This window comes from Trachurus japonicus, chromosome 22 (assembly GCF_045865225.1).
Source record: "Trachurus japonicus isolate A0001 chromosome 22, Traja_1.0".
NCBI classification, from domain to species: domain Eukaryota; kingdom Metazoa; phylum Chordata; class Actinopteri; order Carangiformes; family Carangidae; genus Trachurus; species Trachurus japonicus.
Window position 1 is genome coordinate 26,575,542 of NC_140928.1, and position 25,487 is coordinate 26,601,028.

The window sequence follows — 25,487 nt, forward strand, 5'->3', positions numbered from 1 at the left end:
AAACAACAACTTGCAACGGCGACGTGAAGTCAGGAAAGTACCTCATTTCAGGTTTGCATTTAGCGATAGAAAGGATATGGGGCCTAGCAGGGCAGCTTGGGTGAGAATAACCGCATCCCATGTAAGTACAATGGGGACCTACCCTGTCTAGCTGTCGACCTCTTGTAGTTAACCATGCGAAGGAAACGCGGACATTTACCTGGACGGGGGTTCAACAGTGTATCCGTCTCATTATAGGGAGCTGTTTCGGCGGTATATTAAGTTGATAAGTCCTTCAACAATCTGGACAAAGTGCTCTCATTTACTCCGTTTCTCTTGCCTTTCTTCCACTACACCTCCCAAACGCGCAGTCTGCAATGCCTCTGTGGCAGTCTGCTCTCCCGGGTCCTAACGCCGGCCCTGTTTTTATGAGTCGCACTCATAGGAGGAGTAGTAGGGCTGTCAGCCGACCCCATTGAAAAAAAAAATCCTGCAGTGTTTCTATACGTGCTTATTCTGCATGGCCTCGTTGAACTCGGCGCTGTTTTATCTGTGCCGGTGGTATCCAAACTGTGGTCCGGGGACCCGCTGAGGCCCCAGCAGGCTGCATCACAGTTGTTAACGTGCTCAAACAATCGCACGAGGTGATGTCTGCTACAGGAATGACTTTTTTTTAAGTTACTGCTGGTAGTTAGTGATTTCATTTTTGACAAATGTAATGATTTTCATTATTCTGCAAATTATTTTTCTGGGCTATTAAATGTCAGAAAATAGTTAGAGGTGTCCTTCACAGTTTTCCATTCCCTAAAATCACGGATATTGCTCCAATTCAAATAGCCCAAATTCCCAGCTATCACAAAAGCAGCTGGACCATGTGAATTTGACCCATTTTGACTTAAAGTTATAATCAAAATAGAATCTCAATCAATAAGCTCGTCAATTAATTTTATAATTATTTACTACTATAGGTTTACAGTAATACCATTCAAAATTGTATTACAGCAAAAATATAATCAAGAGTCATTTCATTGTGGATAATGTAATTGAATTATATGAAAATAGAAACATAAATATATTCCATGTAAAATATTGACTGCATGTGCAGTGACATGTAGTGAAAATGACATCCATCAGGGTGTTAAAGCGTGTGACTTCTAAACTGTCTCACAGTTCACTGTGTCGACTATACTTTCATGCTTCAAAAACATGCTAGAATAAAATTAACTGAATTAAACAAACAATATACACAATAAAACCATTAGGATTCATAAAGGTTATGTAGATACAGACACACAACAGATAGATAGATAGATAGATAGATAGATAGATAGATAGATAGATAGATAGATAGATAGATAGATAGATAGATAGATAGATAGATAGATAGATAGATAGATAGATAGATAGATAGATAGATAGATACGTTTATTGGTCACATGCAAAGCTAAAACCAAGGTTAAAAAACAGTGCAGTGAAATGCAAAAAAAACAAGCTCTCGACTGTATGAAACACAAAAGTAGATAAAAAATATATATCATACCCTCACTCGCACACGCACGCACACACGCGCACACACACACACACACACACACATACATTTTAAAATGAAACAATTATAAAAACATCGCTCTCAGTAATAAATACACTAAGATAAAAATAAATATAATAAATAGGGAAGCCCATAAGAGTCCTTAAAATCATGGCATGTTCATAAGCCTCACTGCCTGTGTGAAAAAGCTCTTTTTCAGTCTTTCGGTCCTGGCTTGGAGGGAGCGCAACCGTCTGCCTGAGGGCAGCCACGCAAAGAGTCTGCTGTGGGGATGGTGAATGTCCTTCATAATGCGGGCTGCCCTCGACCTGCAGTGTTTGTTGTAGGTGCTTGCAGGCCAGGCAGAGGTGCTCCCAGGATCTTCTCCGCACACCGAATGACTCTGCTCAGGGATTTCCTGTCCTGGACAGTGCAGTTGCCCTGCCACACTGTGATGTTCCCCATGAGCACAGACTCCACAATAGCCATATAAACAGTCCTCTGCAGCAGTGGGGAGACTTTGAACTGTCTCAGCTTTCGTAGATGGTAAAGTCTCTGTCTGGCTTTTTTAGCCAGCGCTGAGGTGTGTGTGGTCCAGGACAGATCCTCCGTGATGTTCACTCCCAGGTATTTGGTATTTATAGTTGCTTACTCTCTCCACTGGAGTCCCATTGATGGTAACAGGTGTGTAGCTGTTCCTCTGCTTCTCCCTCCTGAAATCCACGACTGTCTCCTTGGTCTTGGAGACATTAAGGTCCAGGTTGTTGTTGTTGCACCAGACAGCAAGCCCCTCTACCTCTGATAAATTGGCAGTCTCGTTGTTTTTAGAGATCAACCCCACCATATGGTTGATATATTGGTTATATTGATAACTTTATTGTATTATATTTGTGTTCTCTGCTTTCAAAAATACATTCAAATAACTTACCTCTTTATTTATTAAATAAGGTCTGTGAAAATGACCAAAAAATAAAATAAAATTCAAGTAAAGCATAAATAATGTGAAACAGACAAGCACCAGGCTAAAGCATGAGTTCTGAAATCAGATTCAAAGGAGGCTCATAGAGCAGGGGTTATTGTCTTTCACATTGAAAACAACTTTATCTAATGTCCCCTCAGGACCTGGCTGTCAGACATGGAGTCCTGAATACTGTCGTAAAAATAATATTAAAATCAATTGGAAAAAATAACAAGTGAGTGGTGTGCTGCTGCCGGGTATGGTGCTGTTTACTTTCCGCAGCTCAGTGATTTATGGCGTATTTTGGAGACAACTAATTGGAGGTAATGACAGTAGTAGAAGGCCTGTTGATGGTAAAAAGACAGGCTTTCTGTCTGAGTTACTGTGGGATGGAAGGGGCCTTTGACATTTTCACTTAAAAGCCAAGACATGATGTGAACTTCAGCACTTGAACATAACATTTATATTTCTAACTTTGTGGCCAAGGCTAAAATTCTTTAAATGTACATTCTCTCTCTCTCTCTCTCTCTCTCTCTCTCTCTCTGTCTTTTTTTTTTTTTTTTTTTTGGCACTTCAGCATATCTGATTTATCATGACTGAGACTGAAACAAGTCTGTTCTGGAGCTTTCCAACTGCATCACATTGTCTGCATGAATGGATGGACTGAAACCACAACAACTGTCAACAGATCCACCTCTGTGACACAGCAAAGAGGAAAACAACAGTAAGTGGACTTTAATTAAGTAGCCATTATTATCTAGGCCTACGTATATGAGAACAAGAATAAACCCTGCTAAATTTTGAAATGCATCAATTGTCTCAGCATAATCTGCATAGATAATACAGATGGTAAAAATGTTGCATGTGTCCTGATGGTTTTTTATCATCTTATAAAACTGCTTGTTATGACAGATTATTCAAGATTAAAGCTCATCTGCAGCCACAAAGAGAGGTCGGAGCTAAACCAGCGGAGGACAGGTACAGACAGGTCAGTCAGTCACACTTAAAAAGAGTCAGAGATCCTCTGTATCAAAGCTCAGATGACTTGGTCATAGAGGGAAAAAAAACCATTTCCTTCACATTAAAACTTCCGGAGACCTCTCACCTTCATATTGCCATCCAAGCTTTTGATCTACATCTAATGGTCTGACTTTTGAAGATGAGACTGACAAATCTGTGAGCATGACTGAGCTCAATCAGTGTAAACTGCAGAAGAGTATGATATAGGAATGAGAGACAGTGTTTGTGAAAAGTTGCACGATACCTGATAAATAATGTTGTGAGAACAGGAGGGCAGTGACAGCTGCAGCCTTCCCTCCGTGATGAAAAACTCACTGGCCTCTGGCCTCTGTCTCTCAGCCCCCTCTGTTGTCATTTCCCCTCTTTGTCACTTACACTGTAATGTGCTCCTCACCGCGACTATGCGTCAGCCATGCCAAGCTGCTCCTGTCATATACAGAAAGAGCTGACTGAGGGTATCCCACCTCCTCCTCCTCCTCTGCCTCTGCACCCTCCTCAGCTGTCTGTGGCTGGTCTGGTGATGGGAATGCCTACCCCGTTGTTAGTTTTGCAGGTTCAAAGCAAAAACTAAAAAGATCAAAGAGTCAAAGTGAGATAAAACTGTCTTTCCTGTCATAGACTCATCTGCTCTCGACTCTTTTCTTGTCTACTTGCAGTGTCTGTGTCGGAATATCACATTCAGAGCAGAGCGGGGGCCGGCGAAGGAGAGCAGATAACATGTAGTAGCAACAATTAGACACAGAGGGGCAGGAGGGCCATAATAGGGAGGGGGAGGCTGGAGGGAGGAGGTGGGGGGGTCCGAGTCCGACCAATACCACATCACCCGGCAACTGCAGTGCTATGTTGCTTGTATTGTCACATTATTTTCCAGGATGTATTATCCATCTGTTACGCAGCTACAGGTCTAAACATTCAAGACTGAGGCTCAGTGAGAAGCCGTATCTTTGAGCAGTGGAATTCTGAGTTCTTTCCCAGTGTCACACACAGAAAGAAACAAAACAAAATCACAAACTGGCCTAAAGGGCTCTGCAACATAGACTACAACACCTTTGACTGAGAGAAAACTTACTTCCTTGTAAAGAAAATATAGAAGGAGCCAGCTGCCAGTTAACTTTACTTAGCATAACAGCTAGCTTTGCTCTGTGAAAGTCTGTCTACCTCACTGCTAAAACTCATTAATTAACACATTTGTTTGATCTGCACAAAAGCCGAAGTGCGTAATTGAAAAGTTGAGGTTTTACATGCGGCTTCTGGAAAATGTCTCCCTCCCCTCCTGGGAGCAGCTGGACTCACAGCCACTGACCAACAACTGATCCACACATAACAAAAAAAAACAACTTCAGCTGCCGTTTCCAGCTACATATTCTCTGTTCATCTAACTCTTAGAAAGAGAAATGTAGCCTATTTCTCCAAATATTGAATAACACTTTATTTATTTTAAATCACAAAAATTGTAGAGTTCAGTGTGTACAAGTCCAATATATAACGACAATGGTGCAAACCTGCACCATAAATGAGGAATTCTCGCTCCCATGTTAAACAAAGGTTTTTCATTAAAGTGACAATAGAATTGAATTGAATGTGGCAGTAATATGACTAAAGTATAATCCACCATAATGCTGCACCTTTAGGTTGTTAAAGGGTAAAAATACATCATCCCCATGTGAAATAAACAGAGGGATGCTTTATAGTTTGTAGGGCACATCTGCAGTGGTAAACTTATCTCCACTTTTTTCTCTCACATTTTTTTTCAATGCATCAGGATGTATCAGCAGTGTCCTCAGCCCAGTTCCAGCCCTGAGCCCACCCCCATGATGAGACTCGGTCCAGTTGGGGAGAGTGATGTGGTTCAACTGTGGTTGGATGGCTGGCTGGTTGGCCGGTCAGGCTACACTGGAATGCGGGGTCTTTTGTTTGTCTGAGAGAGGAGTGGGTCAGGGGGAGAATGCCATTGATGATTGCAGAGAGGAAGAATGAACCTCCAGGAAGTGTTCTCCCTCTCCCTCTCTCTTTCTCTCCCTCTCTCACCCGCTCCCCCACTCTCCCACTCTCATTCTCTCTCCCTCTCTCCCTGTCTCTATCTTTCTCTGTGTGTGAGAACCTTGGCCGTGCCGAGCCTCTCTCTCTGAGGCCACGGTCCCCAGGCACAACCACTGCTTTGTCTTGCCCTGTGAACACACACCCCTCCTCTACTGGGCGCCTACGTTTGCCAGGGCCAGAGAAACACAGGGCCACTGCTCCTATTCTTATCCACATCGCTGCCTCTGCATGGATGGTGTGTGTGTGTGTGTGTGTGTGTGTGTGTGTGTGTCTCAGTGCTGAATGGTAATTTGTTATTCATGTAACACATCACACACTTCAATAGGAACACTTGTGTATTCATTTAGTTTACAGGTGTATAGGAAGTCAGTCATCGTTTTTTTTTGCTTTATTATCTAGGAGCATCCAATTAACCAGTGGAGTTTTTATTTAGAGACTGCAGCATTCTCCTGCTCGTGATCATCAGAGCTCAGAGATCCGCTCTCTGTGAAGAGTCCTAACAGCCCGGACTAAAAATGGAATAAAGCAGTAAGTGGATAAGAATCTAGCCGGTGGCCCCTTCCGACCAGTGGCTGCCGCCTCCCGTCACATTGCTCATTCCCCTCTGTGTCAGAAGGCTGTGAGGAGCTGCAAATGGCCCTTTCAAAACACACGACAGCTGGAACACAGGGCAAAGGTGACCGAGGCAGTTGGGGGAGCACAGGGAGGAACAGGAGGAGGGAGGGAGGGAGGGAGGGAGGGAGGAGGAGGAGGAGGGGGGGGGGCACGAGATGAGCAGCTGCAACCTCGAGCCCCTGTTCCTCCACCGTGCCACCATCTCTACAGCTTTAACAATTACGGAGCAGGACTCGGAAGAGTGTGAGGGTGTGTTTTTAAAATAGCTAATGTCTTAAAAACTCACACAAATGAATGTCTTTTTTTTTTTTTTTTTTTTAACATCACCCTGCCTGTCTCAAGACGACTTGAGTTAAATAAAACACAACGAGGACCTGTGGTGTGGTCTGGAAAAAAACAAAAGGCACTGGTGGTGATTTGGTGCCAGGGAATTCCACAACCCCAAAGCAGGATTAGAGAGAACAGCCCTTAAAAGTTCCCCCCAAAAAAGACCACTGACCCTCGAAATCACAAAGCGAGATTTACAATTCTTTTATCAGTTTGGATAACCTTCACAAATACCAAGTCTTTGTAACACAAAAAGTGTGTTTTATTTTTTTCCCCCAACCACAGCAGGAATAAAAAAGAAGGGGGCAACATTTTTGGGAGGCTTGTTACAGTAAATGAGCCAAAATTTTAAATCTGGGTTTAAACTTTTACAAATCCCATTATCTTCAAACAGATCTGGATACTTCTGAGAAAAGACCAAGCAACTCGTTTAGCTTACAGTTTTATATTAACAAAAAAAAAAAATTTCAAAGACTAGAATTTGGTGTTTCAGTTGTGTCACTTGTCTGCTTCCTGCTCCACTTGAGGCTTCTACACAGTGAGACAGAAGCCCCCTCCTCTCCTCTCCTCTCCTCACCCCTCCCCCCCTGTTCAAGGGACAGGTGTTTTAATAAGACAGCCAATTGATGTTCCCAGTGTACTCTGCTACTTGCTGCCGCTGTGCGAATTCACAGAGTAGTAACCCAACTTATTGTGGGCTCTCCGCGCGATATCGCGAGACTTGTGCCATTATCAACCTGCTTGACACACAGCAGCGCTGAGTGCAGCCTGCCTTGCCAGGGTCGGACTGTGGAAGCTCAAGAAACGACGAGGGAGAGAAGCGAACATCTGGCCGCACATCATGAAAGGAAATCGGCGCTTTTAAGGAGAAAAAGACGACGAAGTAGGCGGAAGTGAATGTGAGTACGGTGTTTCTGTGGCTCGGAGCGGAGAAAGCGAAAGTTATAGAGTGTGTGTGTGTGTGTCCCCTTCTCTCTCTCTCGCCGCTTCGTTCAGCGCAGTTGGCTTTTGCTGCGAGTTCCTCTGCTGTTTAAAAGGATCCCAGCAATGCGTTTTCCCGACACGGACACGGAGCTCGGTTTACTGCGCCCTCCGCTCTCCTCCTCCCTACACTTTTTTTCTTATTTTATTATAATCGATCGTAACTTCTTTGCGCGGATTTTCCACACATATGCACGGTGGCATCAAACTTTAATATTCACTTTGACTTTACTTTTCCTTTTTTTTCCTCTCCTCCTCTTTGTCATCTGCCTTTTCTGGTTTGAATTAACACCCTTTAAAGAAACCCCCCCTCCCCTCCACATACACACACACACACATACACAGCTGTGCGCGTGTGCGTGCTCTGTGCGTAAAAAAAGGGGGCCACAAAGCGTTTTTCTCCTCATCCGCGGACATCGAGTTGCGGTTTAGTGGTGTTGATAACAGATCGTCTGAGATAGGGAAAAAAAGTTAGACATGCGTTATTTCTCAACGATCCTCTCACTTCAAGTAAGTTGAGTTTCTTTCTTTCTTCTTCTTTTTTTTTTTGCACTGCGTAGCCCAGAGTTAACATATGGCATAAAGGGGAGCACAGCTGGAGGTAGCGTTTCCATTGCGGTGATGTCAGAGCAGCTGACTCCACAGCTTGCAGTGTAATTAGCAAACAGAGCAGCAGTTTACTCACTCCGCTCGGCTCTTATTTTTTTCACGCCAGCCTCTCTCTCTCTTTCTCTCTCTTTCTCTCTCTCCGATGGACGGACGCGATCATTCCCAGCCACACTTGCTTGTTCTGTAAACACCTCTGTTGTGTGTGCGTTTGGGAACGCACCGGCGCGTCGCCATTCGCTTAAAATTTCTTTGGGGGGTGGGCGGTGGGAGAAGGAGCGCAAGAAAGTAGGAGAACTGCAGGTCTGACGGACAACAGACAACCCACTATATAGCCTGTATTAGCTGTAGGATCCGTGGATCCGTTTACACCGTGAAACATGGGTGGGTGGGTGAGCGAGCGTGTCCTGCATCACTCAAGTTGGATAAAGTCTTTAGCTGGAGGCAGTTAGAGCGCTGAAAGCCTGATCCGAATGAAGTTTGGACATTTGCTATGATTTAATGAACTTGAGTGTGTATATGAATGTGAATGTGTGTGTGGAAGCGCGGCAGGTGTAAGGTCATGTGTGTGTGTGTGTGTGTGTGTGTTTGCTGACACTTTGTAATCGTTTGCGTTATTTGAGCTGAAGTTATTATTTCTCCAATTTCTCCGCTCTCTCTGTCACTTCGCTGTTTTTATTTATTTATTTATTTGCCTCTTGCATGCGACAGCAGCTCGACTGTGTGTGTGTGTGTGTGTCCTCCATTTCCCTCACCCACTATCCTGTTTTTCCTGTTTTTCATCAGGTTATGAAGGAAGAATGGAGTTCCCAGACCATAGCCGCCAGTTGCTGCAGTGTCTGAGTCAGCAGCGTCACCAAGGTTTCCTCTGTGACTGCACTGTTCTTGTCGGGGAGGCTCGATTCAAAGCGCACAGAGCCGTGCTGGCCTCCTGCAGCATGTACTTCCATCTCTTCTACAGGGACCAGCTAGACAAAAGGGACGTTGTGCATCTCAACAGTGACATTGTGACAGCCCCTGCTTTCAGTCTGCTCCTTGAATTTATGTATGAGGGGAAGTTGGAGTTCAGCACTCTGCCGGTGGAAGACGTCCTGGCAGCGGCCAGCTACCTCCACATGTACGACATAGTCAAAGTGTGTAAAGGCAGGCTGAAGGATAAGGAACTCTCCTCCCTGGATGAGAAGCTGGGCGAGGGTCTGGGACTGAGCTGTCTGGACAGGGACGACTCGTCGGACGGCGAGCTGCACAGTAAGCAGCTCATCCGGCGACAGCCCCAGACGCCGTCTCAGGGGCTTCACAGGGCCCCCCCGGCGGAAGAGTTTGACATGGACAAGAGCGAAGTCAGGCTGGCTGTCACAGATTGTGATAGGTCTGCACGGAGCAGGCAGAAGGCGAACGGTCACTCTGGCAGGTCCCCGGACCTTGTAAGTGTCAATTATGTGTCAGCAGAGGCCGAGCCCTGCGTCCAAACAGCTGGAAAAACAAAAGCTGATGTCAGTAGTTCCACCGTATCGCTGTCCCAGAGGTCCTGGGCTTCAGATGACATGGACTGTGCACTGGATTTGTCTTTCAAGCCTCTGTCTAGCAGAGATCCCTTACACCCCTCCTACGTCTCGGGACAGCTGGCCCTCGACAGCCAGCAGCAGGGCATTGAGCCACTTGTTAAAGACGAACACGACTTGCTGTCAGAGCAGGAGGACAGTGAGCCGACGAGCCCTGAGAGCCAGCGCTTTGGGAATAGCGCCAGGAGCTCGGTGGTGACAGGGTTCGCTGCCCTCTTCCCAGGCAACAACGGCTCCACAGCCGCCCTGCTCTCCCAGGAGGAGGACCTGATGGACGAGGAGGGGGGGAGGGAGGGCGCCCCGGGCAGGGAGCTGGAGGAGAGGAGGGGTCGGCTGCTGGGGGACAGCGAGGAGGAGGAGGAGGACGACCTGGCCTCTTCAGACATCTCCACGTCCAGCGGGGTGCTCCTGCCCCCGGGGCAACAGGTGTGCGTGTGCCCCCTCTGCAGCAAAGTCTTCCCCAGCCCCCACGTGCTGCAGCTGCACCTCAGCTCGCACTTCCGCGAGAAGGAAGGCGCCCGGTCCAAGCTGTCCCCCGACGGCTCGGTCCCCACCTGCATGCAGTGCAACAAGACCTTCTCCTGCATGTACACCCTCAAGCGCCACGAGCGCACGCACTCTGGCGAGAAGCCATACACCTGTGGCCAGTGTGGCAAGAGCTTCCAGTACTCGCATAACTTGAGTCGGCACGCTGTGGTTCACACACGTGAGAAGCCCCACGCCTGTAAGTGGTGTGAACGGCGCTTCACCCAGTCCGGGGACCTGTACCGCCACATCAGGAAGTTTCACTGTGGCCTTGTCAAGACTCTCGCCATTGGATAAAACACGTCTCACCAGTGCCATGACATAAGACGAGAATGTCTTTTCACACACTGAAATCTATCACCCAACAGTTTTCTTTAGTTTGTCGGAGACATATCTTTTTACGGATTCCACCCCACTCACCCACCCACCCATGTGGCATTTTTCGAGTTTTAAAGATGTAGCAACTTTAAGACGGGATCTGTCCTCTGCAGCCGGACTGAGTCAAGAGGTTTGAAATGCCGGTTCAGAGGCAGACAGTCCGAAAGGTGCCACAGGCTTTTTTTTTTTTTTCAAGATTAAAACATGGGTGCTGTGAAACTCAAGCTCTGGATCTGTGTTGGTGAAAAGTGAACAAATCAGATGATGCACTTGTTTTGTTTCGTGTCCTGTTTGTGTCAATCTGTCGTTGAGTTTATTGGATGAAAGCATCCATGTTCATACCCTCTGGGTAAATGGGTGATGGCTAATCCTAACATTATGTTAATACAATCGTCAGAGTAGGTGAGACTTTGTGCACATGGGAGATCAGAACCGTCCGTGAGTAGCAATATATGATTTTTTTTTTTTTTTTAACTCCTACGTTTTTGTTATTATTTATTATTTGGGATTTGTTTAGTCCTTTTAACAAAGTAAACTATCATAAGGCAGCAAAACTAATGAAGTTTGACTACTGGAAGTATGATTATTATTTTTTTCACTGAAGTAGAATATATGTTTTTCTCTGTTTGATTGAAAAGAACCTGATTAGAGTTTTATGTTGTTTATAACAAGAGACAAGCAGACCATTATATCATCACATTTCTTTTTTGCCTTGGGGAGAGAGTTACCAGCTCTTTAGTTGCTAATGTGAGCGAGCGTACATCGATGAAACGGCCTTGTAATTGCTACTTCAAAACAAGTTGTATAATCAGAGGAGGGATGGAGAGTAGTTAAAGCTAATGCCTGTAACACTGGTGCCTACTGAAGTTCTCTACACTTCACCTAGTGGACTTACTCAAAACAAGAATGAGATATATTGCGATGCCTTCTCGTCCAGTTCAGTGGCTTTTAAGGCCTTTTTTCTTTTTACGAAACCTGCATTACACTCCACATACCAGGTGATAACAAAGGTAACCAACGCCAACTGATCCACCAGTGTCCTTAATGATGATAATAATAATAATAATAAAGTCAATTACAAGAATGTAATAAAAAGCATATAAATCAATGAAACGTTCAATGGCTCGTTTGAGGTTTAAAAGGAAACAGTTAACAGTAAATTACCTTGTTATTTCCTGGTATGGCATTAAGGCTACAGTACACTGACATGGTGTTGAAGGCGAGACCCTCAGCAGCCAGGGGAGTAGGGAGTGGGGAGTGGGAGTGGGGAGGGGGAGTGGGAGGGAGGGGGGGGGGCACAGAGGGAAGACAGATGGATGTTCAGTGCTTTTGTCGGGGAACTGTTGTTCATCAGAAGCTGTGCCATTCAGCCCGAATCTACTGACTGTTTTCTTTCTTTGGAGCGAACTTTTTCACATTGTTGTATCTTGTTACTGTACTGTGTGTAAGTTACTACTGATGAAGCTGGAGGCCTTTTGTTGAGGCTCAAGTCCTTTTTTTTTTTTTTTTGGAAGAATCTCCGGGCAAGGAAAAATGGGGGTTTCTTCCTTCCTGTCTGCTCACTTAGAGGCTGTATGAATTCTTAAAACAGGGGGCGTAGCACTAAAAGTTCATGATGTTTGTCTAATCTGTCCTGAGAAGACTTGATCAGAATTTATTTATTAGTTTTGACTTGGTTCAGGGTTTATTGTAGGTGTTAGTCCTTATTGCTATAAGCTTGAAAGACATCGCGTCTTGCCTAGCAATTTTGGTACTCATTAACTGGTGTTGGGGCTGTCTGTTTATTTTTCTCTGTGCAAATCACGTTACTGTAACTGTATTTTAATATAACATGTAGAAACCTCTGCGAGAGATTTGTCACATGGAACATAGAGAAGCACTTGTTTTTAGCATGCATATAGTTTCAACACTATTGTCTAGGCTGCTATTTCTTACTATTTGTATATTTAATGTAAATATATATTCTATTTATCAAACTGTTTGTTTTTCCGTGTTACAACACACGTTAGGCGGAGAGAGAGAGAGAGAGAGGAGGGAGAGAGAAGAGTCAGGTGTCTTATTAAGGCTGCAGTCTCTTAAAGTGTCACGTCTTCCCCGGGGGAGTTTGGTTCCTTTTCCATATTCAAGGCTTGATTGGACTCCGCCTCACTACAAATCGGCACGGTTGATACCGCTCCCGCTGTTCCGCCACAGGAAACAGTTGTTCACAAGCACAGCCACACTGATACAGCATTGGCTACCTATAGAACTGAGACAATACAGGCATTGTCCCCCCTCCCCTACATCCACACACACACACACACACACACACCCCCCACCATCGCCAGGTCCCAGGTAGTTCTCAAGGGATCATTGTGTGTCTCTCTCCGAGCTGTGGGGAGAAAAGCCAGCGCAAGTCTCTCTTTGCACTTTTCTGTATTGAATGGAGCCCTTGGAATGTGAGAAATGTATTTAGCAAAGGGAGAGCAGGGAGACTGTAAACAGGTGTATTGTCTGGAGGCATCAAAGAACGGCCCCTCCACATCCCAGCATGCAGCAGATAAATGCTTCATTGTTTCCTCTGCATGGAGGAGTACCACGGTGATTTGATTGCACATCCATCAAGAGAATATCAGAGTATTGTTTTCAAAGTGCCAGACCGAGGAAAAGATCGTTGAGATTGACAAACAAAAAGAATATATATATATCTGGCAAACTGTGACGGCTAGCCGAGGTCAGATGTAGGTGCTGACTACCTGTGCGTTTCAGCACAAACACCCCCGAGGTGTTAGTTTTCTTTTTCTGTTAATCACCAAGACTTCTCCTGAGGACTCAGAGATGAGTTCTCTCTGTGATTCCTCAGCGTTTTGCAGCGAGGGTCGTCAGCATTTCTAGGCAGAGAAAAAGCCCAAGTCAAGACGGAATCAAAGCGTTTCTCTCAGAATTACGTGCAATCTGATTTTCATTCTCCTTACCTGACCTGCAGTCAGCAGTGGAGCTCCAATGATCAAGGTTGGCTTGTAATTTTTCTTTTTTTTTTTCAGGAAATGTGCTTTGGCTCCCTGTTTACTTGCACAACGCTCCTGTTGTTCACATGACAGGTTAATCACGTTGTTAGTCATCAGAACAATAGCTATATTTCAGAGACGTAGATGTCGTGTAGTGTTAATAATGTATATTTCAATCCGAACCCACAGGAATGTAGATTTTGTCTGTTTTCAGTTTTTTTTAAAGGAATATTTCATATGTGGTGCAAGTTAAAATCTCTTGATTCTCTAATGTACATGTGTACAGAGGTAGACAGACAAACAAACTAATGATATGTAAAGAATTTCTTTCTTTTTATTGTTTGCAGTCTTTATTTATACCTCCAGGATGATCACCAAATGTGCCTTGTAGACACACAAATAGGTGTTGCATCTGGAGAAGGCCTTTTTCTATATTGTACATTTTTGCCCTCGACTGCGGTGTCAAAGTTCACGTCACAGCGACAGTGGCCCACTGATGTGAAACACTTCACAGCTGTTGTTCCTGTTTTTGTTTTTTTTCCTATCATATCAAAAATGTCAAACAAGACAAACTAAAAGTTTGAAGTCCATTGAATTTGTTTTTTGCTGCTTTGCAAGAGATTACATCGGCATTCTGAGATTTATTTTGACCATTTCTCTTTGTTTTGTTTGTGACTAAATCTGTTTTTTTGGATGTGTTCAACTGAAGACAAGCATTTTTTCTGTTTTGGCTTTTAGTAGCCAGCGCTACTGGGAACTAACAGTCTGTTCCTCAGTTAATGTCACTGTTGAATGTGAAACACTGAGATTTTGATTGTTGACTTCTATGGAAACAGTGCTTCTCTTGACCGAGGGCTACGTTTGCCTAACTCATGCTGTATGATCCTTTTTTTTTTTTTTTTTTTAAAGTCTAAAACTGACTTATATACTGATACTGGAATTTTGTCCTCTGCAGGTTACAACTGTGAAATTGTGTATAATCATGAGAAATATTTATTATTGCATTTGCTTCTTGTGCAACATTTGACTGTCTCCGTTTTAATTTGGTTTAAAAAAAAAAACAGAAAAGAAAAAAGCTTCTAAATGTCAAAATGAAAATCTTTTTAATAGAATTTGTAGAAGTGCCATTAGAATTTAATATAATTTTTTAATAAGAAAGGTATATTTTATAGTAATCAATTGCTTCAGTGTTAGTGGTGTAGAGATTAGAGGACAATCTTTATGCAGAATTGACATTGCTTAGATATTGAGGCAATTTACTTTGATCTATAACTGTATGTGCATTTTCTCTGTTTGCGCTTTTGGAGTGTGCTTGTGTGTGTGTGCTGTGGAAATGTGACAATCTTGATTTAGGTCTTTATTAAGATTATGCATAGAATTAAATGGAACAACTTTCTTTTTGTGTGTTTCATTCATTTACAACCCCCCTCCCCCCACCACCACACACACACACTGCCACACTACTTCAGTCGTTTAGTTTTAGGTCGTATGTCATTAACAGACACATAATCATCATGGAGGAGAACAGCCAGAAAATATTATAGAAGACTCTGACACACAGCAGCAACAATCAGGCAGACAGAGAGTGTGTGTGGGCAGAATCGCAATGTGTACAGAGACAACAGAATGTGATAATACTGCTGGTCTTACAGGCCCGATCCCTCTGAAACCATAAACTGAGCTCAAGGACGGAGACTTTCAAGACAGGCCCCCATTGTTCCTGACCTGTTGCCAATACTCTGCAGGGGAGATCGAACCTGGGATAACAGAACCAGTTGAATTTGTCATGTTATTAACACTGATACTGGCTTCAACAAACCTATCTCTACACATGCATCTTTTTCTACATAAATAATTAACATACCGAGTGTGTGTGTGTGTGTGTGCGTGTCTAACTGAGGGACTTGATGCCAATTCACTGGACATTTTCAATGGCGAGAACTTTTAATTATTTCCCTGCTGCACGATGAAAGAAATCCAGCTGCTCGGCGACGTGATCCCAATGGGGATGTGCTCGGGTTCCCACCGCCCTGCCCCCCCCTCCAATCCCCCTCCAGCTCACCCATTCTGGGAACACCATATAGACATGGGTCGCATCCAACTGCCCCTGCACCCTCCCCACATCTATCCTACCTCCACCCCCCCGCCCCCCCCAAACCACGGGCCCCCCAAACCTCGCCCTCATCCCCAACACTCCATTGTGTGCGTGGGTAGTAGTTCAGCCAGGCTATTGTCTGGCCCGGCTCCCCAGCACGTACTTTATGCACAAACAGACGACACAGCGGCGCTGGCCAGGCAGCTACAACATAAAGAAAACAATGTCCTCCCAAGATCATTCATAAACACCCTGAACGGCCCCGGCCCCGCCAATCGGCCAGCCCACGGTAAATAAGGGCCCTCCGCAAGGCTGCGGCCACCTCACACTGTAAACATCCACAGCAGCAGGCCTCAGAGCTCACTGGCACCAACACCTCACATCTGCCCAACAGGATCCAGGGCTTAGACTGCCTGGTGTGCCTGTGTGTGTGTGTGTGTGTTTCTTATGGACCAAAACCTTCACATGGAAAGTCGGGGCCATGTGATAGGGCTTAGCTGCAGGGTGACGAGCTGGGATATGTGCAGTGTAACTCGATGGTGTAATAAAACATTCCTCTCCGAGGCTCAAAGCCCGGCTCATTTGGCTGTGAGTGATTGTGTGTGTGTGTGTGTGTCTCTCTCTCTCTCTCTTTCTGTGTGTGTTTAGAGGTACTTGAGAGAAGTTGAGAGGAAAGTTGTAAGTGTCCACCACCTCAACAAGGCCAGCGGTGGGAGCCCTTGACCTCTGAAGGGACGGACTGCCAGGGACAGCTGGTGTGGCCTGTGTTTATTTATTTATTTCTTAACAAAAGACAGGTGGTCACACTTGAAAAGGGCACACAAACACAGTCACACATGCACTTGTGTACAGACAATACACACACACACACACACACACACATGGGTGGTTTTTCTTTTTCTCTCTCCATATTAACACACATGCATATGGTTATCATCCACTTAATTTCAGAGGAGCCACTCTTTTGACTTTCAGAAAATCACACTGCTCCCAAGAATAAACAATAATAATTTAAGTCCCATGGAATAATTGAATAGTCTGGTGTGTGCAAAAAAAAGAAAATCTTGGTGATGATGAACCATTATTGCACTGTAATATTGCATTGCGTATTACATTGAGCGTGAGCCACACACATCTGAAGCTTAAAAAAACACCCAAATGTGAAGTGTGTGTGTCAGATATCAATCGCTCCTTTAAGTGCATAAATACATATCAACTAGTGCTCTCATACTGGGTTTGCCTTTTTTGGAGTGGCTCGCCCTGACAGTGCCAAGACAGTGTGTCCTTGGTCCACTGTACAGCTGTCACTTACTCACACTCGTTGACGCATATTTATAGCAGCAGCATCACTGGGTTTTGACGCTCGCCACGCTCAGTCCACAGCTGGTCCCCAAAAGAATGGGTGAAAGACAAAGCCACGTGCTCCCGCTGGCCGGCTGCAGTTGGTCCTGTCTGGAGCGCTGTGGGTGATTATGTGTGTGTGTGTGTGTGTGTGTGTGTGTGTGTGTGTATGTGTGCCCCCCTTCCCCCTCTGCCACCACCCCGTCCTCCTCGCAGACACCCAGCCATACATGTACCAAGAGAAAAGATGAGGGCAATTCGTAGGGTGGGGTGGGGTGAGATGGGAGACCGTGACCTTTTTCTTTTCGGGTGTCATGGATGGGGATGTGCTGAAAAAAAAAGAAAAAACCCAAGGCAGCTGCATTCTTATGTGGTGGTGGTGGAGTGGGGGTTCATGAACACATCACAGCATTATTAACCGATAGAAGAGAGGGAGGGAAGGAGGTAAAGCATCTGCACCACTCTGGGTTAAGACTCATGATTGTCCTGTGTTGATGTCAGTCAATTGACATCTGGGAGTGTTCTGGCCTAAGGGATGGAGCAGGAGCCAGAGAAGACCCCCCTCCCCCCCCCCGCCTCCCTACACTTCACGGCAGATGCGGATCATTTACTGGGAATTTGATTTTTCTTTCTCATTTTTTGTCTTTTCTTCTCTGAAGTCTGGTGATGTTGTCCGACATCGGCCTTGGCAGAGATCCAACCTCTCATAGTGTCCTTCTACCTGAAAAATGGTTTTTACTCTTAATTTTTCAGGCTGTGCAGAGCATCACGACACATCATCACCAATATTAGCTGCTCTACGCACTGAGCCAATAGCCTTGGTTTGACTGATGAGGGGGGGGATGATTCATACCCTCTGTCAAACATTAAATTATCTTTTTCTTCTTCCACCAAAGAACACTAAATTAAGGTCTGATGCAACAATGACTCACAGGAAAAGAAAATATCAAACTGTACACATGTGTATGTCAGGTTGTAGTCAAGTGTTGTGCGACTGGACTTGTTGATTTGACATATTTAAAAGAAGCAAAGGTCAAGGGTGATACAGACACACTGATGGTACTTCTGTATCTCGGGGAGCGCTTGTTTTAATAATCTATCTCATTTTCATTGCCGGTTTATCTGTTGATTATCTTTAAAATCATGAGTTCAAAAAAGATTGCACAAATGATAAAAGTGCCAGTCAGCAGCTCTGAGAACCTGGAGTGACATCTCTGAAGATGTGCTTTTGTTTCACCCAACAGTTTATAATGATCATAAACAGAAAAACTCATAAATTCTGATATATGAGAGGCAGGAAATAGAAAATATTTGGCATTAAAGTGAACACAGATTTTCCTCAATAAATCTGTTGCAGATTTATGTCCTGTTGATCAACTGTTTCAGCATGACTCTCAGCTCAACTTTTTTTGTCGTTGTTTTTTTTTCTTACAATTAAGTTAGTCTGAATGCATCCAGCAGGTTTATAATTATGAACAATGATGGTGGATTTAACAAATGAATCAATAATTGAAAGAAAAACTGTTCTTTTAAACTAAAAGTTTCCCTTCTGAGTGTTTTCTGTCCACCTCTTCGGTTCCTTAATGCCTTATCAAGAAATGTGCAGACAACTTGACGCCTCGCTCGCCAGCAGCTGTCTGCTCAATCAGCCAGAAATCAAGTGGTGCCCTCGGACACCAACTGCACAGCTCCCCAAAGACCGGAGCCACAACTGGCCCGCTGAGCAGGGGATGTGACTCAACAGCTCATAGGCACATTTGCAATAAGCTCCAGGAAGTGCACTCATCCAAGCTAATATCTCTAACACCATAGCATGTGATTGATCTCTATATAGCAGCGCTGAGGACTTCTGCCACCAAGAACAATTACCCACACTGTACAATACCTGACCCCCGAACCCAGTCGTCATCTACGACGACGACGACGACGGGCCGCAGCCGGGGGAAGGTGAAGACTGCACCCTCAAGGTCGTGTCCAGCGGGGGTTAATCGTAGCAGGATAGTGTGCTGCAGGCGCCTGTGGTGCTGCTCAACCTCTGGATGGTCTTGTTTTAATAAATAGATTTGATAGCACATCCTCAAGGTCGGGACAGACGAGCCGTGTTGGAATTTCATTATCATTGCCGAGCCGAGACAAAACTTTCACACTTCAAATAATAAAAGGTTGAAAAAGCACCTCTTTAGCATAGTGAGATAAATTTGTTCATCCTCCGAGACAACCCGGTTCATGTCTCACCCTGAGCGTGGCGCAGTCAGCCAGGAACCGAGCAGCTCAGCTGCAGACCTTGAAGTGTGCTGCCATCTGCTGATGCACCGACAGCTCTGTAACCTCCCACTGGTAAACTGGTTACTTCTAAGTTTTAAACTATATTTAAATAGTTAATGATTACAGCAGCGTCCCTTTGATTAATCAGATGTATAAATGACCACGTCTCAACATTTAACTGAGTACAAAATTCATTCAAGTTTATTTCAGATACTGTTGAAATACACACATATATACAAGCACACATTGAGATCACATAAAAAGACAATCACAGGTATAAAATGCAGTCTTAGTAATATCATGTCAGGCAACTACATACACAGTATGTTCAAGCTTAAACTCATGGTCCCTCCGTTGGTCGTCCTTCACGCCGAGCAGCTGCAGCACAGTACTTCATCGTACCGCCCACTGTAACTGTTGAACAGACAAAACAGTCATTAGATCAACTGTAAAGAAAGTCTTTAACTACCTTTGGACTGCCTTAAAGTCTGATCTGAGTCTGGGTTTCTTGCTCAAATGGTACTTAGAAGGAGCCACTAGAGCTACTGGTGAAAAACTGATTTGAAAAAAATATATATATATTTTTTTGCACCAATGTAAAACTTGCTATGATAATAAATGTAAACTATGCTTTAATGGCCAACTGAGCCCCCATAAACAGTACTTACAACTTAGTCCAGTCCTAAACCTTTCAAGTGTTGATGACTCTGCAGGCTTGAAGGACATGGGTAGTTTGCTTCTTCGTGCTCAAAAATGAATGAGCAGCTGAGGTGCTTTCTGCTTCCATTGCTTTTTGTTGTCGTCTAACCTTCCAGCAAACTCACTTTTAAAACCCTGCAACTTACTCACAATTAATGATCAACCATGTTTCAGGGTTTGGTGGATCCGTGGTTTTGTCCTGTCTTATTGATTACTTCAAGTATCTCATTTACAATAAACTTGATCTGCAGCACAATGCACTAGAGAAATGCCTTTCACAGAACAGATGAAGAACAGCTTGTGTTGTATAAACACTTCTTTAATGCCAAAGAGAGTGCTTTTCCATCTGACACCTAATTAACCTCAGCTTGCACTGTCTTTCTGTTTCAAAGCAATATAATGAAACCTTGAAACTGTTGCTTGTTCTAACAACCAAAAACACTGCACTGATTCAAGCAAAGGATGTACTGCAATGATTTTAAAGGGATAGTTCACCCAAAATTCAAATTTCACTCATTATCTACTCACCCTCATGACAACTAAGGGCTGGGAGAAGTTTCAGAGTCCTCCGTGGCTTCTCTGAGTTACAGCGGGGCTCCGTGCAGCGAACAGAGCTCACTTTTCTTCGTCCAAAAAGACACACCACAAAAACATCCAAATACCTCCATAGTGTTCGTATGAAATGTCCCTCTTGTATTGAAGCCCCGACATGAGAAATTGTTCAGAAAAAAATTAAATAAGTCTATGTTTCAAGCTTGTTTGTAGCGGAAGCTCCCAGCACTGCTCTTCCTGGTCCGTCCAAATCTCGCGCGATTTGCATTGACACCCAGTTCACGGCTCCGCAAATCATGCAAGATTCCTGCAGCGCAACACTGGGAGCTTCCGCTACAAACAAGCTTAAAACATAGACTTATTTAATTTTTTTCTGAACAATTTCTCATGTCGGGGCTTCAATACAAGAGGGACATTACAGACGAGCTGTGTGGAGGTATTTGGATGTTTTTTGGTGTGTCTTTTTGGACGAAGAAAAGTGAGCTCCGTTCGCAACCATCATATGGACATGCAGTGCTGCGCCGAGCCCCGCTGTAACTCAGAGAAGGCACGGCGGACTCTGAAACTTCTCCCAGCCCTTAGTCCACATGAGGGCGAGTAGATAATGAGTGAAATTTGAATTATGGGTGAACTAACCCTTTAAGGCCAATATTTCCCTGCCTGCATTAGCTGCAAGATAATTAATTTAAATGAGTGACTGACATATTAATGCAGAGGACGTGAAGATTGAGGGACATACTTTTTTTTAAACCTAAATTTTAGAGCTACTTTGATCATTATATTGACATAGATGCTGTTTTTAAAGGGATAGTTCAACATTTTGTCAAATTGGCCCATTGCCATAATCCCTATAGTCATAGCAGTAGGTTCTTTACCTTTGTCGGTGCAAGCTATTTTTCAGGGATGCAAACGGGTCAGGACCAAAAAAGAGAGGAATTGTCTGGCGGGGAGGGGGGGGGGGCTCACCATTAACAAATGATTACATTACAATATCATGGAAAAGTCAATTTCCAGTAGTTCAACCCCCCAACCAAGTATTGAGTGCATATAGATGGACATAGTTTTCAGAAGGCCAACATTTCTAGATTAAAAATGCTTAAAAAAAATCCTTTGCAATATTTCAATTTTGGAGATACTGAATTTTAGGTCTTCACTGAATGTTAGTCATAATTATTACTATTAAAATAAACTGAATAAATAAAGACATGGGATGTTTCATTCAGTGTGTAATGGACATATAGGCCTATAGGTATAATGTGTTAGTTTCACTTTAATTGAACACATTCTACATCGCGGAGGAGACGTCTCTCCTTCACCTCTGAAACGGGGCAGAGCTCCGTGGGAAACACCTGCCTGACACAGCAACGTAGAGAACCGTGCATGTCCGCGGTGCAGAGCTCCACAGACATGCACGGGGGAAAAAACGGCGTCGCCGTCGCACCGACTGCACGCGGCTACGCGCCGCTTTGGGTAACGAGCGCGCACGTCGCGCGTCTACGTTTGAGGTCGGCTGTTATCAGTATAATCAGAGACCATGAATGAGTTCACCTCAGTTTCACGTGATTGTCACTGTCAGCCTGTTAGAAAAACATTTTACTGACCCCAGCTGAGACGCTGAGACGCTGAGACGCTGAGACACTGAGACCCCCCCAAACAAAAACTCTTCGGATCTGAACTATTCACACAAGTCACCTAATTGGTCATGAAAAAAGCGAGTTTCGCTTTTCGGCGCGCTGTTTGCATCCCTGATTTTTAGAATAGTAGAGCCGCGAGCTGCTCAGAGCTACGCTACAGAGGCTCATGGGATTTCTTAATTTCCCTCATCAAACCCGTCAAATACACAATCCAACAACTCCAAAACGCTCTTGTGAACAAGTTGTGACCTGCACATTCACCACACTATGAGATAATAACACAACGTTACGAGACAGAGTTGTTTTAGAGGTAAATTCATGCAAAACCACTGATGCGTATTCCAGTCCGGGGCAGTTTTTTGGCAAGCAGTCTCTGCATTTGTCTCGAAAACGACTCTGTCTTGTAACGTTCCGTTATTATTTCATAGCGTGGTGAATGTGCAGGTCACGACTTGTCCACCAGAGTGTTTTGGAGTTGTGGGATTGTGTATTTGACGAGTCTGATGAGGGAAATTAAGAAATTCCATTAGCCTCCGTAGCGTAGCTCTGAGCAGCTCGCGACTCTGCTCCGCCGTTCTAAGAATAGCTTGCACTGACAATTAATGTGACAAAATGTTGAACTATCCCTTTAAGCTCCATCAATGTTGAGGCACTTTGGGGAAATGAAGAGATGATCATAACAGGCAGATAACAGGCAGTAAGAAGGTAACTCACTCTATGATGGTGCACACGGAGCAGCAGGGGCTGGAGCAGCTGGAGCACTGGCGGGTGCAGGAGGGACATGCTGGACGGTCACACTGGGAGCATTGTGTCCTGGACCCCTGGCTCTTCTGACACACGCAGCAGCCTGTGGGAGCCACCGGTGCACCTAGACACAGAGACACGTCCAGACAACACACTGGATCAGCTGGAAAAGCAACCAAACCTGTGACAACACTGACACCTGCTGGTGAAAACGATGAACTGTACTAAGCAGGTTTGCTTTCGGCCTTGGAGCACAGTCGTTCACCATGTTATGGCCTTTTCCCCGTCGTTGATAAACAGCTCTAATATCAGCGGGAAATTTGCTTCCGTCAGTTTTGAGAGTAAAAACCCATATGTGATATGCAGGCACATGTTTGTGTTTCCTACAGATTACTTCAGGAAGGACATCCTCCATGCCCAGTGCAGACAACAGGAAACATCACTGTAACCAATGAGTCTACATCTGGCCATATGTGTTCTACTAACAGACAAAAAAAAAGCATTTACCCAATGACTAGTAAATATATGACATGGACTTGATCAAATAAATAGTTATTGTTAGCAACTCTAATCTCAGGTTTCATTAAATACTATTTGTCCCACCCTCCCAGTGCTTTGTGGGTAAATACAACATTAACTGGACTTGGGTCATAATTTACTACTTTCACAGGCTATATAGTATGCTATGAGGACATTACACTGCAGTTCATAACACGTAGACATCAGGCCCAGTCACTTCACTACTCCACTTCCATCAGTAGACGTCACTGTTTCCACATATTGACTGTGTTTACTGGCAGACTCCCCTCTTGTGTTACAACCAGATGTTTTTCTGCTTCAGCGACGTACACCTGCAGACTGTAGTCAATGTTGTTACTTAACTGACAACACACAAAGCTATCGTTGAGTGTCAAATGTTCAAAACAACACACACGACGCGGCCAATGAAGAGTGTCTACAAGAGGAAACGTGTGCACCTCCTCAACTGATCAAAGTCAAGTTTTGGAGACACAGCACTTCCTGTGTGTAGCGTAGTGCAGATGTTTTGCTGTTTAAAAAAAGTTACACATGAGCCCTTTAACAAAATGATGACACAACAGTGATGATTCTCTCTGATCAGTTGTCTACAGTGTTTGCATGGCACCTTTTGCCATCACCTCAGTTCACATGAGAGGTGATACCACGAAAAACGTGTGAGGTATCTAGGTATCTAGGTATCTAGGTCGACTCACATCCCAAACTGTTGAGCCGAGCCAGAACCACACACAGGAAACAAGCTCAGAGACTGTGGCCGACGCCCACCGGTCTGTGTGTGTCTGTGTGTTTCAGAGAAAGTTCCTGCACCACCAGAGCTCACAGGAGGAGACGCATAATTATAGGATAAAGATGGATGGATGGGTGACAGTCTTAGTTTGCTGAGGCAGTCTCATGCAGTGTGACTAGTGGATTATAAACACATCATGTGGTGATGTTGGACACATCAGAACTGATTCCTCATGTGTTGTTATTTTGGGACTGTGCGTGTCCATCCTTTCACCTGCCTCTCACTTCAGCCTCACCTGGACCAGCATTGGCCTTTGTCAGTCTCCCATCGTGTCCAATCAGCGTCTGTCCCCTCAGCAGCGCCTGGCTGCGTGCAGGCGTCTCAGCTTGTCCAGGTGTCGGCGGCTCCGTGCACTTATCCTCTCCGGTCCATATTTTTCCCATCACGGCCTTGGCTCCGGTGAAGAGCAAGCTCTTTGTCTTTTCTAGGGCGGGGTGGAGAAAAACAGAGCCACTAGTGAGTGAAATGACATGTGACTAAGTGAGATGCAGCTGGCCGCACAGGAGCCTGTTGTTTACGCCACATTAAAGCCACACTGATTGTGCTATTGTATTAGTCCAGAGGCCATTAGGCAGTAAGGGCAAACGGACCGTGAATATCTCGTTCAACAGTTGACGTACTTAACGTTGTCAATTTATATACACCAACATACTGACATTAACAATACAGGCAGAGTCCAATAGCATTGAAATTGACAAATGCTTCAACTTCGAGGACGTATTTCAGTCATAACTTTGTAGCTGCGCAGCGCCAACAAACATTTTGTCTGCACCGACGCAGCTAACTAGTCAGCGCAGCGCTAACACGCACTTACCGTAGATTTCCTGCCTGTATATGTTCCCAAACACGCCGTAATTATTCAGTTCCTGCTGCCCGACGTGGATTTTGTACTGAGAGGAGAAGGTTTCGGGAAACGGACACGCTCTTTTCGGCATTTTAGCAGCTAGAAAAACTCAGCGGTCGACCAGCAGCGGGCTTCCACACCACACACTTGTTTGTTGCGGGAAAATCCGAAGAGAGGGAGCAGGCAGCCAATCACAGACGAGCTTTATTGTCACGTGGAATGTTACAACCAATCGGATAACCGCTCCTCTGTCACGTGACGTTTGGCTCGCCATTAAATTCCCCCCACTCTGTATGCTGCCTTCACGGGCTGTGGTTAATGCCGCATTTTTGATCTTTAGTTTCACTGTCGAATACATAACGTTTTCGCATGATATTGATTTCGAATAAATGATATATATATTTTTAATTTTTTTTTATTTTTTATTAATTAATTACATGGTGTCTGATTCATGGACTATTGCTTCAACTGACCATGCTTTAT

At 44.6% G+C, this 25,487-nt stretch overlaps 3 protein-coding genes across 6 annotated transcripts in view; 1 reads left to right on the forward strand and 2 right to left on the reverse strand.

Annotated features, from left to right (window-relative positions):
• Positions 1–342, reverse strand: part of akt1 (AKT serine/threonine kinase 1) — a 36,337-nt gene extending 35,995 nt beyond the window's left edge. Inside the window, exon 1 of one of the 3 annotated variants that reach the window (XM_085766512.1) lies at positions 320–342. The gene's annotated coding sequence lies outside the window, so the exon portion shown is untranslated. Of the gene's footprint in view, positions 1–142 lie in introns of all 3 variants that reach the window. The other 2 variants (XM_085766510.1, XM_085766511.1) reach the window with 2 other exon arrangements.
• A 6,827-nt stretch (positions 343–7,169) lies between these two features.
• On the forward strand, positions 7,170–12,495 carry zbtb42 (zinc finger and BTB domain containing 42). 2 transcript variants are annotated; one of them, XM_085766508.1, is made up of 2 exons: positions 7,170–7,366; positions 8,841–12,495. In XM_085766508.1, exon 2 carries the CDS (start codon positions 8,855–8,857, stop codon positions 10,436–10,438), a length of 1,584 nt encoding a protein of 527 aa, XP_085622634.1. In that variant the 5' UTR covers positions 7,170–7,366; positions 8,841–8,854; the 3' UTR covers positions 10,439–12,495. The 2 variants fall into 2 exon arrangements, with proteins under 2 accessions (XP_085622634.1, XP_085622633.1); XM_085766507.1 differs by lacking the exon at positions 7,170–7,366 and adding an exon at positions 8,061–8,438 and having other exon boundaries at positions 8,841–11,041.
• Positions 12,496–19,386: 6,891 nt separating this feature from the next.
• Positions 19,387–25,184, reverse strand: siva1 (SIVA1, apoptosis-inducing factor). Its single transcript, XM_085766516.1, has 4 exons — positions 24,975–25,184; positions 24,396–24,584; positions 22,807–22,960; positions 19,387–19,621 (listed from the first exon to the last, which is right to left on the reverse strand). Exons 1-4 carry the CDS (start codon positions 25,093–25,095, stop codon positions 19,573–19,575), a joined length of 513 nt encoding a protein of 170 aa, XP_085622642.1. The 5' UTR covers positions 25,096–25,184; the 3' UTR covers positions 19,387–19,572.
• Between the last annotated feature and the right edge of the window lie 303 nt (positions 25,185–25,487).

Coding starts and splice junctions, on each gene's coding strand:
- siva1 (XM_085766516.1), bottom strand. CDS start 25,095: ATGCCGAAAAGAGCGTGTCCGTTTCCCGAAACCTTCTCCTCTCAGTAC. Junction 24,585..24,974: donor ATACAGGCAGGAAATCTACG/GTAAGTGCGTGT, acceptor ACCCCGCCCTAG/AAAAGACAAAGAGCTTGCTC. Junction 22,961..24,395: donor AAAGGCCAATGCTGGTCCAG/GTGAGGCTGAAG, acceptor CTCTGTGTCTAG/GTGCACCGGTGGCTCCCACA.